At 46.2% G+C, this 13,889-nt stretch overlaps 1 protein-coding gene across 1 annotated transcript in view; it reads left to right on the top strand.

The window, feature by feature from the left end:
* Nucleotides 1–1,860, top strand: part of LOC122932445 (C->U-editing enzyme APOBEC-2-like) — a 34,821-nt gene extending 32,961 nt beyond the window's left edge. Inside the window, exon 2 of the mRNA XM_044286846.1 lies at nucleotides 1,013–1,860. Within this exon, the coding sequence (XP_044142781.1) occupies nucleotides 1,013–1,577 (565 nt within the window). The 3' untranslated portion in view covers nucleotides 1,578–1,860. The remainder of the gene's footprint in view (nucleotides 1–1,012) is intronic.
* Nucleotides 1,861–13,889: the final 12,029 nt, after the last annotated feature.

The raw sequence follows: 13,889 nt of genomic DNA, 5'->3' as shown, positions 1-13,889 counted from the left end.
CACCCCCATATAAGCGGTGGTGTTTGCTGAAATAACCCACAGTATGCTTGACAAGACTTTTTTTTGCCAGGGGATATTAGAGATTAGCAAAGTGACAGATGATAAGAGAAGCCTACAGCAGATCTAAAAATATCTTCAAAATTTCTGTGACACACGGAGGTTAAAGTAACAGATGCTCCTTCCAGGGCAGCACAATCACACAAAGAAAACATTTTGCTATCCTGAACATGTCAATGGCACAAAAGACTTAACTGAGTGGTTGCATTCATGTATCTGAACAATGACAAGAATGCAGGCAAGCTAGGAATTATGTACAAGTGAGAGAGGAATTCTGTTATAGACTATGACAAACAGAAGAGTATCTGAAGTCACTAGATTACATTGCCCCAGGATATGGAATTCGTCCTTCTAAATATGAATAAGGCCTCTTTCACAAGTCAGTGAATCAGTGACGTGTGTTGTCTGTGGTTACAACACGGAAGCATGCCCTATTTTTGTCTGTGATTATGGATCCCTAACACACATTATAGTTATGGGTCTGTAAAAACCCTGGACACAACACGAGTGCCATCCGTGTTTGGCCTATGGTTTTCACGGATTGCTGCTAGGACATGCTCTAGAAAAAAAAAATGTAGCCTAGCATTGTCCATGGAATACGAGTGACACACAGAGGGCAAAAAACGGAAAAATGTACCAAACATGGATCTTTCTTCGACATCTTCAAGGATGAACCACCGCCCATCTTGTCGTCACAGATGTCATCATGGAAACGGACATGTGAAAGAGACCTAGCAATGATGGGCATATTGTATTGTCATATACTATACCTCTATAAATAAAAATAAAATATATTTTTATATATATATATATATATTCTTTTTTTTTCATTTATTTATTTATTATGATTCAATGTCTTTAATATGAGTCATACATTAACAGCTGTAAGCCTTCCTAAAGTCTAGCACACTAAATGTGATGGTGTATTACATTTATTTTTATTTGTTATTCCTAGGAGCCGCATCCCAGCTTCTTCCTTTATGTTCCAGTTCAAGAATGTGGAGTACAGTTCTGGGCGGAATAAAACTTTATTATGCTACACTATAGAGCGAGGAGAAGGCCAGGTGTTTCGTGGGTATCTGGAAGACGAGCATGTCTCAGCCCATGCAGAGGAAGCTTTTGTCTCTACTGTCCTGCCACAGTTTCTCAGTTCTGGTGCTATCAACGTCACCTGTTATGTGTCATCTAGCCCTTGTGTAAATTGTGCAGCCAGCATTGCACGATGTCTACGAAAGAATAAGACAGTGAAATTACGTTTCGTAGTCGCTCGGCTTTTACAGTGGGAAGAATCTGAAATCCGTGGTGCCCTACGGGGCATAAGCTCTGCTGGCTGCCAACTGCAAATGATGAAGAGTGCTGATTATTTGCATGTATGGCAGAATTTTGTAGAGCCAGACATGGTTCTGGATGAAGAAGGGAAAAGTGAGCCAAAGAGGGAACAAGAAGCCTTTATTCCCTGGGAGGATTTAGAAGAAAACTCAAGATATTATGAGGAGAAGTTAGCAGAAATTTTGAGATAGATAAACAACCAACAATGGCATCATATGACTAAAGGGAAAATATTTGGCAGGGCAGGGAAGTGGATACTTTTCAGAGAGAGAGAGAGAGAGAGATTGTTGTAGGGTTTGCTTCATTCAATGGACTGATTTAATATTCTGACTAAATGAAAAAAGTGTTTTTAATTATACAAGTTCCTAAATATATATGGGGTTAATAATGTGAGACATATAATTTATATTTCATGCCTTGAGGTGATTGATATGTCCGTGATTGCATTTGCTCATTAAATACTTGTGAATGATCTACAGTATTTTTAAATTTTGTTTATAATTCTTTTTGAAAATGAATTAGTATATGTATAAAGCCTACAACCTTTTGTTTTAATTATTTTTCATTCATTTTTTTTTCAGTTACAATCTCTTTGGAATTTTAATGCCTAATATATATTTTTGTCATGTTTGGTTTGGGTAGTCTTTAGTACATACCTGTACTCTCACTATCCAACCTCCTGTGGCTTCAAACTCAAATGAATTCTCCCTTAGGGATTCTTTATGCACCCATTATAGAATATTTGACAAAACGACACACATTATATCCATTTTTATGACATGTTTACAGCTTACAATCTATCTGGAGATAGGAATGACACAAATGGTAACATCTGCTTATTTTGTACAGTAGTCCAGCCACCTTAACAAAATAGGGGAGTCACCAGCCAATATCCTTAGTGATTCTGAGTGTATGTGGTGTGGTGGATAGTGTTGGATGATGGATCAAGTTCAGAAGAATGATGTTGAAAGGGGGTTGAATGGAGGAGAGTTAGATTATGGATGTGATAGGCCACCTTAAAAATATGTATTTTTAGGGAGCTCCTAAAATTGTGGATGTTGTGAATTAACCTAATTGCTTGGAGTAGGGCATTTCAAAGAACCGATGCAGCTTGAGAAAAGTCTTAGGAGAGAGAGGTTCGGAATATTATGGATATTGGTTATAAATAGTGTTGAGTGAACATGAAATGTAAAAGTTTGGGTTCGAGTTTGGTGTTTGGGCATTTAATAAAGCTTGTTGAAAGGCTGCAGGGCAGCCAATCAACAAACTTTTATGCTGTGGGCACTTAGAAGCCATTACAGTCATGCCTAGTAATGGCATGGCTGTGATTGGCCCGTGCATCATGTGACCCAGCCTCTATAAAAGCTGGATCACGTGTAGCACCGCCCATCAGCCTGGGGAGTGCAGGGACAGGAAGCAGGCAGCTGAAGTGAAGGAAAGTGTTAGGAATCTCATCTGGCTATTTATAATGTGGGTGACCTATAGTGATTTTTTTTGTGGGTGCAATACACCAGCTTTGCACCCCTGACACAGAAATATAATAAATAATATGGCTGTTAATTCTGTGGGTGACCTATAGCGATCTTTTGTGGGTACAATGCACCATCTTGGCAACCCTGACACAGAAATGTAATAATTAATCTTGCTGTTAATTCTGTGGGTAATCTATAGCTTTTTTTTTTTGCGGTTGCAATACACAATCTTTGTACCCCTGACACAAAAATATAATAGTTAATCCATCTGTTAGTTCGGTGGGTGACATAAACCGATTGTATTGTGATGTGGAGGATGATGAGGTCCTAGACCTCACATGGAATCATGGTCATGCGAGTGACGTGTGCAGATCGGAGGAAGAGGTGTTGGTCACACAGCGCCAGCCGCACAGCAAAAGAGGGTGCAAAAGAAGAATGGCCATCCCCTAGTCAGTACGCCTGCTACTCTCCACCGCACTCAGGGACTGAGCACACCAAAGCCAGCGCCAAGGAGTTCCCTGGCGTGGCAGTGCTTCAGACAATGTTCTGACGACAAGACGCGAGTGGTTTGCACGCTGTGAGCCTGAAGCAAGGCATAAATGTTCTAAACTTGAGCACCACCTGCATGACCAGGAATATAAATGCAAAGCACGAGCTGCAGTGGAGTAAACACCTCAAAAAACACGAAAGATCTCAGGCTCCTCCTGCTCCCTCTTCTGCTGCAGTATCGGCCTCTTCATCCCCCCCTGGAGTGACAGTGGCACATGCCACCCTGCAAACAGATCATGTGGCAGCAACAACACTACCTCCACCACCGTCACCCAGCATGTCCACACTGTCCCATGGAAGTGTCCAGCTGCCCATCCCCCAAACACTGGAGAGAAAGAGGAAGTAGCCCTTACCCACCAGCAATCCCTGGCCCTGAATGCCAGCATTTCAAAATTCCTGACCTTTGAAATGCTGTCATTCCGTCTGGTGGAGACAGAGACTTTTAAACACCTTATGGAGGTGGCTGTCCCTCTGTACATAGTTCCCAGCCACCACTACTTTTCCAGGCGAACCATCCCTGCCCTGCACAACCAAGTGGCAGACAAAATCAGCTGTGCACTGCACAACGCCATTTGTGGCAAGGTCCACATAACCACCGATAAGCAGACCAGTAAGCAGGGGCAGGAACGTTTTATCTCCCTAGCTGCAGACTGGGTTAATGGAGTGGCAGCTGGGCCTGAGGCGGATAGCAGTTTGACTCATGTCCTTCCACAACCGAGGATTGCAGGACGTTTCTGGTTCCTCCTGTTGCCTCCTCCTTCTACTCCGCTTCCTCCTCTACCGCCTCCTCATCCAGTCAACGTGACACCTGCACCATCAACTTCAGCACAGCAGGGGGCAAACGACAGCAGGCTGTTTTGAAACTCATCTGTTTGGGGGAAAACCACACACAGCGCAGGAGCTGTGGACGGGCATGGAACAACAAACCAATGAGTGGTTGGTGCCACTGAGCCTAAAGCCTGGTCTGGTGGTGTGCGATAACAGGCGAAATCTCGTAACAGCTCTGGGCCTAGCCGGTTTTACGCACGCACATCCCTTGCCTGGTGCATGTGCTGAATTTGGTGGTGCAGAGGTTCCTGAAAAATTACCCCGATATGTCAGAGCTACTGCAGAAAGTGGGGGCGATCTGTACGCGCTTTTGCCATTCTCACCCTGCTGAAGATTGCCTGTCTGCGCTGCAGCATAACTACGGCCTTCACACTCACCGCCTCATATGCAATGTACCCACAAGGTGGAACTCCACCTTGCACATGCTGGAGAGACTGTGCAGCAGCATACTTCCATGCACTGTGGCCGTCCGACTCTCCTTCTTCTTGTAACTCGTCTCAGGTCTGTGCGGATCATTGCTATAAGCATAAGCAATGTGCTGCACCGACCTGTGACGAGTTACAGGAAGAAGGAGCATCGAGCTGCCACAGTGCATGTAAGTATGCTGCTGACTAACTGACAATGGCAGACAGGACTTTAGTAGCGTCCTGGCTGCCATGGTAACCAATCGAAGCCCCAGCATTACACTGCTGGGACTCCAATTTGAACTTCCGCTGCCACAAATCTTGGGGGGAGGGTTGGGGGAGGGCGCACTGCCCACCAATAATTTTAATACTGGGTAGGGGGGGAGGGCGCACTGTCCACCAATGATTTTAATACTGGGGATGGGGGAGGGCGCGCTGCCCAACAATGATTTTAATACTGGGTGGGTGTACTGCCCACCAATGATTTTAATACTGGGGGGGCGCACTGCCCACCAATGATTTTAATAAAGGGGAGGGTGCACTGCCCACCAATGATTTTAATACAGGGGAGGGCGCTCTGGGGCTGATGGAGAGGCACTGGGGGCTGATGGAGAGGGTACTGTGGCTGGTGAGAGGCACTGACTGGGGGCTGAAGGAGAGGCACTGGAGGGCTGCTGGGGAGAGGCACTGGGAGCTGATTGAGAGGCACTGGGGGCTGGTGGAGAGGCTACTGGGGGCTGCTATGAGGCTACTGGGGGCTACTATAAGGCTACTGGGGGTTGCTATAAGGCATAGGGCTCTAATTTGAGATGTGATTGGGGGTCATTCATATTGGGGTCTGAGCTGAGGTGTTATCTGAGGTCTTATTAACATTGGGGATCTTATTGGGGCTGTTAGCTGAGGTCTGATTAACATTGGGGGTCTGATTGGTTGTCTGACCTGAGGTATAATTAAAAAAAAAAAAATTCTGGAGCAGCTTGGAGATAAAAGGCCTCACAGTCTCCCGCACCCCTGAGGCCAAGCCTGCCAGCACTCCTGAGGCCAAGCCTGCCAGCACCTCTGAGGCCAAGCCAGCCAGAACCCCTGAGGCCAAGCCAGCCAGCACCCCTGAGACCAAGCCTGTCAGCACCCCTGAGGCCAAGCCAGCCAGCACCTGAGGCCAAGCCAGCCAGCACCCCTGAGGCCAAACCTGCCAGCACCCCTGAGGCCAAGCCAGCCAGCACCCCTGAGTATTCAGAACTGTAAGTAAATTATATATAAGGGGAGCTTATAATATGAAAGAGACGAATTATGTCTGAACAGACATAGCGCAAATTCCAGTTTTTGTTTATGTTGCACTGATTTTTTTTGGGGGGGGGGGGGGGGGGGGCTTAGGGTGGCAGTGGATCTTTGGTGAGTTTCCACACTTTTTTTCCCCAGGACTTGACCCCTAGAGTGGTCCCGCAGTCTGGGCGGCAGTTCTGACTAGTCCTACTTTAATACACAGACATTTAGATTCATACATTACCTACACTGGCACAAATGCATTGTCAGTGACCAACTGTCTGTGCTCAGTCCTATGCGAAACCGTCGCAAGTGCATGAGGAGCTGCGGATGTGGTGGCAAGGTCCGAGAGTTATGTCGGTGTGGGAGATCCAGGGGGGGGGGCCCATACAATTTTTTTGCTATGGGGTCCAGTCATTTCTAGCTATGCCCCTGATGCCTGATGGCCAGTGCCAATGATGCCACCCGCAGCTTTACTATCCCACTTCTATGTCTCCTTGAAAAAGTGCTTCAGGCAATGATGGAAGAGGATGTGGCACAGGAGGAAGAGGAGGAGGAGGAGGAAGAAGGGTCATTTCCATGGTTATCAGGCCAGTCATTCACAAGTGGCTCAGAGGATGGGTTCCTGCACCAACAGAGGCCAGTTACACAACTGTCTAGCCAGGACACAGTTCTGGAGGATGAAGAGGATGATGATGAGGAGGAAACATGTTCACAGTAGGATAGCAGCCAAAGCAGCTCATGGCCATCACTGGAGCGTGGCTGGGGGGGTTACAGAGGACACAGACGATACACCTCCCACAGAGGACAGCTTGTCATTGCCTCTGGGCAGCCTTGAACACATGAGCGACTAGATGCAGGAGTGCCTGCACAACGACCGCTGAGTTGCCCGCATTCTAACCAGTGCTAATTACTGGGTGGCCACCCTGCTGGATCCCCGCTACAAGGACAACGCTCTTAATTCCGTCACTGGAGCATAATCGGAAGATGCACGAGTACAAGCACATGCAGGTAGACGCGGTGCTGATGGCATTCCCACCTATCACTGGGGGCTCAGTGGAAGCACAAGGGAAAGGCAGAGGAGGAGGAAGAAGTCACCAAAGCAACTGCGGCACTGCCAGCACCTCAGAAGGGAGGGTTAGTATGGCCGAAATGTGGAAAAGCTTTGTCAGCATGCGACAACAACCAGCACCACCAGCTGATATGGAATGTCTTAGCAGGAGGCAACATTTCAGCAACATGATGGAAAAGTACGTGTGCACACGCCTACACGTACTGACTGATGGGTCTGCCCCATTCAACTTCTGGGTCTCCAAATTGGGCACATGGCCTGAGCTTGCCCTTTATGCCTTGGAGGTGCTGGTCTGCCCTGCGGCCAGAGTATTGTCCGAACGTGTGTTTAGCATGGCAGGGGGAGTGATCACAGACAAGCACAGCCAGCGGTCCTTAGCCAACGTGGCCGCACCCATCCATTGTTAAACTCCAGTGCACTTTCTCTTTGCATTCTCTTTTCTATTTCCCAATGTTTTGGGTTCTTCCCAAATTTAGAGTTGGATAACTCCTTCTCCACCTCTACCACCACGTCCACCACCTCCTAAACATCCTACTCCACTTTGACCTCTGCCTCCTAGTCCAAGATTTTTTTTATTTATATTCTATGTTAATAAGACATTTCACTATCCACATTTGTTTGCCTGGCAATTGTTCTGCTCTTACCCCCATTTTGCTCCCTTTTGCAGCCCTCTAGCCCTTACTATGACTATTTTACAGCCATTTTAGTGCCCCAAAGTCCGGAAGCCCATTGACTTCAATGGGTTTCGGATTTGAGTTTGGGTCAAGTTCGGGTCCCGAACCCGAACTTTGACCCAAAGTTCGGCCGAACCCGGCGAACCTGAACATCCACGAGTCTGCTCAACCTTAGTTATAAATCATTTGAAGAGCAAAGAGCATGGGTAAGGTGTTAGACATAAATAAGGGAGGAGATGAAGGGGGTGCAGCACTATCGATAGCTTCATAGGTGAGAATGAGAACCTTAAATCCTATACTGTATGGGCAAATGGTGCAATGACTGGCAAAGAAATTGTCACTAACTTACCTGGCCGGGCTGCAGTGACGTGATCTGGGGCATCAGCGCAGCCGCGACAAGTGAGACACGCTGCCAGGCCACATCCCCACGAGGCACCACTGTCTCTAGCAACAGAGCAACCTCACTGTTACTCCCCGCGGCACATGTTCGCTGGGGGAGATTAGTGAGTAGAGATGAGCGAATCAACCTTGGTACCTTGGAACCGAACCAGAAATTAATTTACAAAGTTATTTCCCAAAGTCTCACAAGACTTCAAGAAAGTAATAACTTCGGCTCACCGGAGCCAATACATTCTAATACTGTACAGTGCACTCACCTAGTAAAGCATTGTGGTAAAGCATTGTTGTTGTTGTATCCTTGTCCATGCCTTGCATGATCTTTTGTACCTGTTCTGTGTCTTGTTCCTGCCAGTTCCATGTATAGCCTGGCAGTGCTCAACTGCTTCTGATCCTGTCTGTTCCATGTCTAGCTTGGCAGTAACATAGTAAATGCACTTTCACACTTGCGGCAGAGGAATCCGGCAGGCAGTTCCATCGCTGGAACTGCCTGCCGGATCTGTCAAAACGTATGCCAACTGATGGCATTTGTAAGACTGATCAGGATCCTGTCTTGCAAATGCATTGAAATGCCGGATCCGTCTTTCCGGTGTCATCTGGAAAAACTGATCCGGTATTTTTTTTTTTCGGTCTGCGCAGGAAGGACGGATCCGGCATTGCTGTATTTTGAATGCACTAATACATTCCTATGGAAAAAATTGCATTCTGGCATTTTTGGCCGGAGATAAAACCGGAGCATGCTGAGAAATTATCTCCGTCCTGAACAGTCAAAAAAGACTGAACTGAGAATATCCTGATTCATCCGGGTTTTGGCTGGGATATAAAAACTCAGCCAGCAGTATCAGCTGTGTGGATTTTACCGCCATCTGACAGTGAAGCTGTGGAGCCTCTGTGCTGAAGGCTGAAGAATGTAAACAGGCATGCAGGCCACCTGGAAGAGGCCAGTAAACTTTTCTGTGGCTGAGCATTCAGCAGGGTGTGAACTGACACCTAGAATTCCAGGTGAACATTGTGTTTTTTTGCTGTGTGTGAACAAGCACCAAGACTGTTATGTTTTTGTTGAGTGTGAATAAAACACTGAAGTTTGATTTACATCCTGGTTCCTTGCCTCTATACTGTCTACCAGAGCAAATCCCCACAATACATACAATTAAGAGGATGTATATTTTTTACCCCTTTACACCTTTACTTCTGAACTGTTCCCATCCTATAATGTAATTACCCTCCCCCAACTCCCTAGTTTAAACACTCCTCCTACCTTCTAGCCATCTTTCCTCCCAACACAGCTGCCCCTTTCCCACTGAAGTGCAGCCTGTCCATACGATAGAACCTGTAGCTGACAGAGAAGTCGGCCCAGTTCTCCAGGAACCCAAACCCCTCCTTCCTACACCAGTTCTTGAGCCACTTGTTAACCTCCCTAATCTCCTGCTGCCTTTCTTATGTTGCTCATGGTACAGGCAGTATTTCGGAAAATACTACTTTTGCTCCACTGCTTCTGATCCTGTCTGTTTCATGTATAGCCTGGCTGTGCTTTCTGCTTCTGTTCCTGTCCTGTGTATGTCCTGCCTTTGTGAGAGGGAAGCTCTGCCTGTGACTCTTATGCTTCTGTTCCGCATGGGATCCAGGCATCTACTTGAGAGCTGGTTCCCATTTGTCTTGTCTCATTCATGTCCTGAGTTTGGGTTTGTTTGGGTTCCAGTCCTTCTGTTGTTGTCTGTTTCCACTAGTGCTTGCACCAGTGTGGTTCTCAGCAGGTAGTGGCCAAGTGTACCAGGACCATCTTGGAGGTGCGACCAGTGAGCTCTTAGCCAAGGTTATCCCCACCAGGGGCTCTGTGAAGAACAGGGCTTACTGGATCATCGCCCTCTGGGGTTGGCCTCTGGACTACCAGTGCACTTGGTTCAGTGGTAGTGCTACCACTTTTGCCTAACCTGCTTATGCTTTACTCTCATGTTCATTTATTACGTGTGTAATAAAGTATTCTGTTGGTTCCTGGTCTGTTACCTGTCTTGTCATGTCTGCGAAATGTTCCGGACCCCAGAACATGACAGTTATATTGACCTTGGCTTGCTTTGGACCTCTCTCCCTATTTCGTGATTTGGTACTGTGATTCCAGTTTGGTTCCGACGTTGGCTTGGCTTTTCTGACTACCCTCTGTCTTGTAATTTTGTACTGTACTGCCCGCCTAGTTCTGGCCATACCCATACAACGATATTTTCTGTGTTGTTCGTCTCTGTGTTTGTCTGTCTTGCAACTAGCAGAGCAGGGAACTTGGCCAAGTTGCAGACATGCACAGCAAATAGGCTGGGAAAGCGGGCTGGGTTCCAGTTAGGGCTCACTGTCTGTGTGTTCCTGCCTACTATGCTGACTGTGCATCCCAGATGGAGGGTATTGCCAAGCTAGTCATGGACTTGGCAGAAAGGGTTCAGCAGCAGGAGTCCGCACCCCCCATTGGTCCGGGTCCCTCACCTGTAGAGCCCTCCTTGATCGGTTCACCAGGGACCCTAAATTTCTCACCACCTTTAGGGAGAGCTGTAAATTATATTTCCATATTAGACCTCACTCATCAGGGTCAAAAGTTCACAAGGTGGGCATTATTATCTCCCTGCTTCAGAGGGACCCTCAGGCGTGGACATTTTCACTGCCACCCAATTCCCTCAAACTTTTTTCTGTTGACTGTTTTTTCTTTTCTTTGGGCCTGCTATATGATGAGCCGGACAGGACGGCTTATGCTGAGAGTCAGTTTCTGTCTCTGAATGAGGGCAAGTGACAGGCAGAGGAGTACTGTGTGGAGTTCCACAAACATTGTACTGCATCTGGTTGGAACTAGAGATGAACGAATCGAAGTTGATGAAGCGGATTTCGATCTGAATTTTATTCATCCTGAAGTCTAATTTCCTTGCGCTTTGTATTGTATTTTTTCTAAAATGCTGCTGCTGGCACAAGGGGAGAGAGCTGAAGGCACTGGGGAGGCAGAGAGCTGATGGCACTGGGTGGGGAGAGCTGAAGGCACTGGGGGAGTGGAGCTAATGGTACTGAATGGGGGGAGAGCTGATGGCACTGAGGGAACGGAGCTGATAGCACGGGGGGCTGATGGCACTGGGGAATAGTGGAGCTGATGGCACCGGGGGGAACTGATGCACTTGGGCTGATCGCACAGGGGGGAGCAAAGGGTGTTGGGGACTGATGATAGGGGGTCTGATGAGTTTTTATAAAGGAAAACAGTCTATTAATTCATTTTTTCTTATTAGAGTACTCGATTAATCGTAAAAAATAATCGATAGAATACTCGATTTGTAAAATGATCATTTACTGCAGCCTTAGTCCAGACTTTTAGCTTTCATTTGAGGGTATCAACATTAAAATTGGATGAAGGGTTTAACAGTTTCAGCTCCTTTACATGTGGACCCTTTTTTAAAGGGACCAAAAGTAATACGGCAATTAACTCAAAGGTTGTTTCATGGGCAGGGGTGCGCAATTCCTTCATTATTTCATTCTCAATTAAGCACATAATAGGCCTGAAGTTGATTTGAGGTGTTGTGCTTGCATTTTGAAGATTTTGCTGAGAAGTAAACATGTTGTCACAGGAGCTCTCCATGCAGGTGAAACAATCCATCCTTCATCTGCGAAAACAGAAAAAACAATCCGAGAAATTGCTACACTATTACCGGTAGGAGTTTCAAAATCTACAGTTTGGTACATTCCGAGAAAGAAAGCAACAATGCAAAAAGACCTGGATGCCCACGGAAGACAACAGTGGTAGATGATCACAGAATAATTACCATGGTGAAGAGAATCCCCTACACAACACCTAAGAGTGAACAACACTTTCCAGGATATAGGCGTATCAATATCCAAATCCACCATAAAGAGAAGACTGCATGAAAGTAAATACAGAGGGTTCACTGCATGGTGCAAGCCACTCATAAGCCTCAAGAATAAGAAGGCTAGATTGGACTTTGCTAAAAAAAAAAGAAAAATCTTAAAAAACCAGCACACTACTGGAAGAATATTCTTTGGACAGATGAAACCAAGATTAACCTCTATCAGAATGATAGAAAGAAAAAATAATGGATAAGGCATGGTATAGCTCATAATCCAAAGCATACCACATAATTTGTAAAACACGGCGGAGGCAGTGTGAGGGCTTGGACATGCATGACTGCCAGTGGCACTGGGTCCTTAGTGTTTATTGATGATGTGACACAGGACAGAAGCAGCCAGATGAATTTGGGTGTTTTTAGAGACATACTGTGTGCTCAAATACAGCCAAATACAGCCAAACTGATTGGTCAGCGTTTCATAATACAGATAGACAATACAGATAGACAATGACTCAAAACATAAAGCCAAAGCAACTGAGGAGTTTATTAAAGCAAAGAAGTGGAATATTCTTGAATGGCAAAGTCAGTCACCTGATCTGAATCCAATAGAGCAGTGATGGCTAACCTTGGCACTCCAGTTGTGGTGAAACTACGACTCCCAGCATGCTCCATATATTTCTATAGAGTTCTGAGAGCAGCCAAGCAAGGGGGCATCTTGGGAATTGTAGTTTTACCACAGCTGGAGTGCCAAGGTTAGCCATCACAGCAATAGAGCATGCATTTCACTTGTTAAAGACTAATTCTACGTGGCATTGATTCAACAAGGTGCTGATAGCATTCTTTTGAAATGTTGGCCCATATTGATAGGATAGCATCTTGCAGTTGATGGAGATTTGAGGGATGTACATCCAGGGCACGAAGCTCCCGTTCCACCACATCCCAAAGATACTCTATTGGGTTGAGATCTGGTGACTGTGGGGGCTATTTTAGTACAGTAAACTCATTGTCATGTTCAAGAAACCATTTTTCCAGTCTTCAACAGTCCAATTTTGGTGAGCTCATGCAAATTGTAGCCTCTTTTTCCTATTTGTAGTAGAGATGAGTGGTACCCGGGGGGGGGGGGGGGGGGCTTCTGCTGTTTTAGCCCATCCGCCTCAAGGTTGTGCGTGTTGTTACTTCACAAATGCTTTGCTGCATACCTCGGTTGTAAAGAGTGGTTATTTCAGTCAACGTTGCTCTTCTATCAGCTTGAATCAGTCGGCCCATTCTCCTCTGACCTCTAGCATCAACAAGGCATTTTCGCTCACAGGACTGCCGCATACTGGATGTTTTTCCCTTTTCACATCATTCTTTGTAAACCCTAGAAATGGTTGTGCGTGAAAATCCCAGTAACTGAGCAGATTGTGATATACTCACACTGGCCCGTCTGGCACCAACAACCATGCCACGCTCAAAATTGCTTAAATTGCCTTTCTTTCCCATTCTGACATTCAGTTTGTAGTTCAGGAGATTGTCTTGACCAGGACCACAACCCTACATGCATTGAAGCAACTGCCATGTGATTGGTTGACTAGATAATCGCATTAATGAGAAATAGAACAGGTGTTCCTAATAATTCTTTAGCTGAGTGTATATGGACCTAACTGTATAAGAACATTCCTTTATCCTTGTTTCGGGGGTGAAATTGCAGACTGACACTACAGGTCTTTTACCCTTACAGTTACTGTTACAGTACAGTATATTTGACAGTCAGGTGACAGGCCATTCTAAGGGAATGAGCAGTGGCCAAAATACTTCTGGAGCTGGCAGAAGTAGCAGCAGAAGAAGGGGGGTGGTAGCAACAGTCGCAGTGACAGGCCAGAGCTGCCAGTGTTATCCAGCAGTCGTGTTTTGACCAGCAACCCAGCTGTACTTGAATGGTTGATTCAGTCTTCTACCTCATCCCAAGTGACATCAGACACCCCCAGCCAGGGGTCTATGGGTTCATCTGACATGACGCTTAGTTGGCATGGCCCGGGAAC

This window comes from Bufo gargarizans, chromosome 3, assembly GCF_014858855.1.
Source record: "Bufo gargarizans isolate SCDJY-AF-19 chromosome 3, ASM1485885v1, whole genome shotgun sequence".
NCBI lineage: Eukaryota > Metazoa > Chordata > Amphibia > Anura > Bufonidae > Bufo > Bufo gargarizans.
The sequence above is the reverse complement of the archived record's forward strand: the minus strand, read 5'-3'. Positions and strand labels throughout refer to the sequence as shown.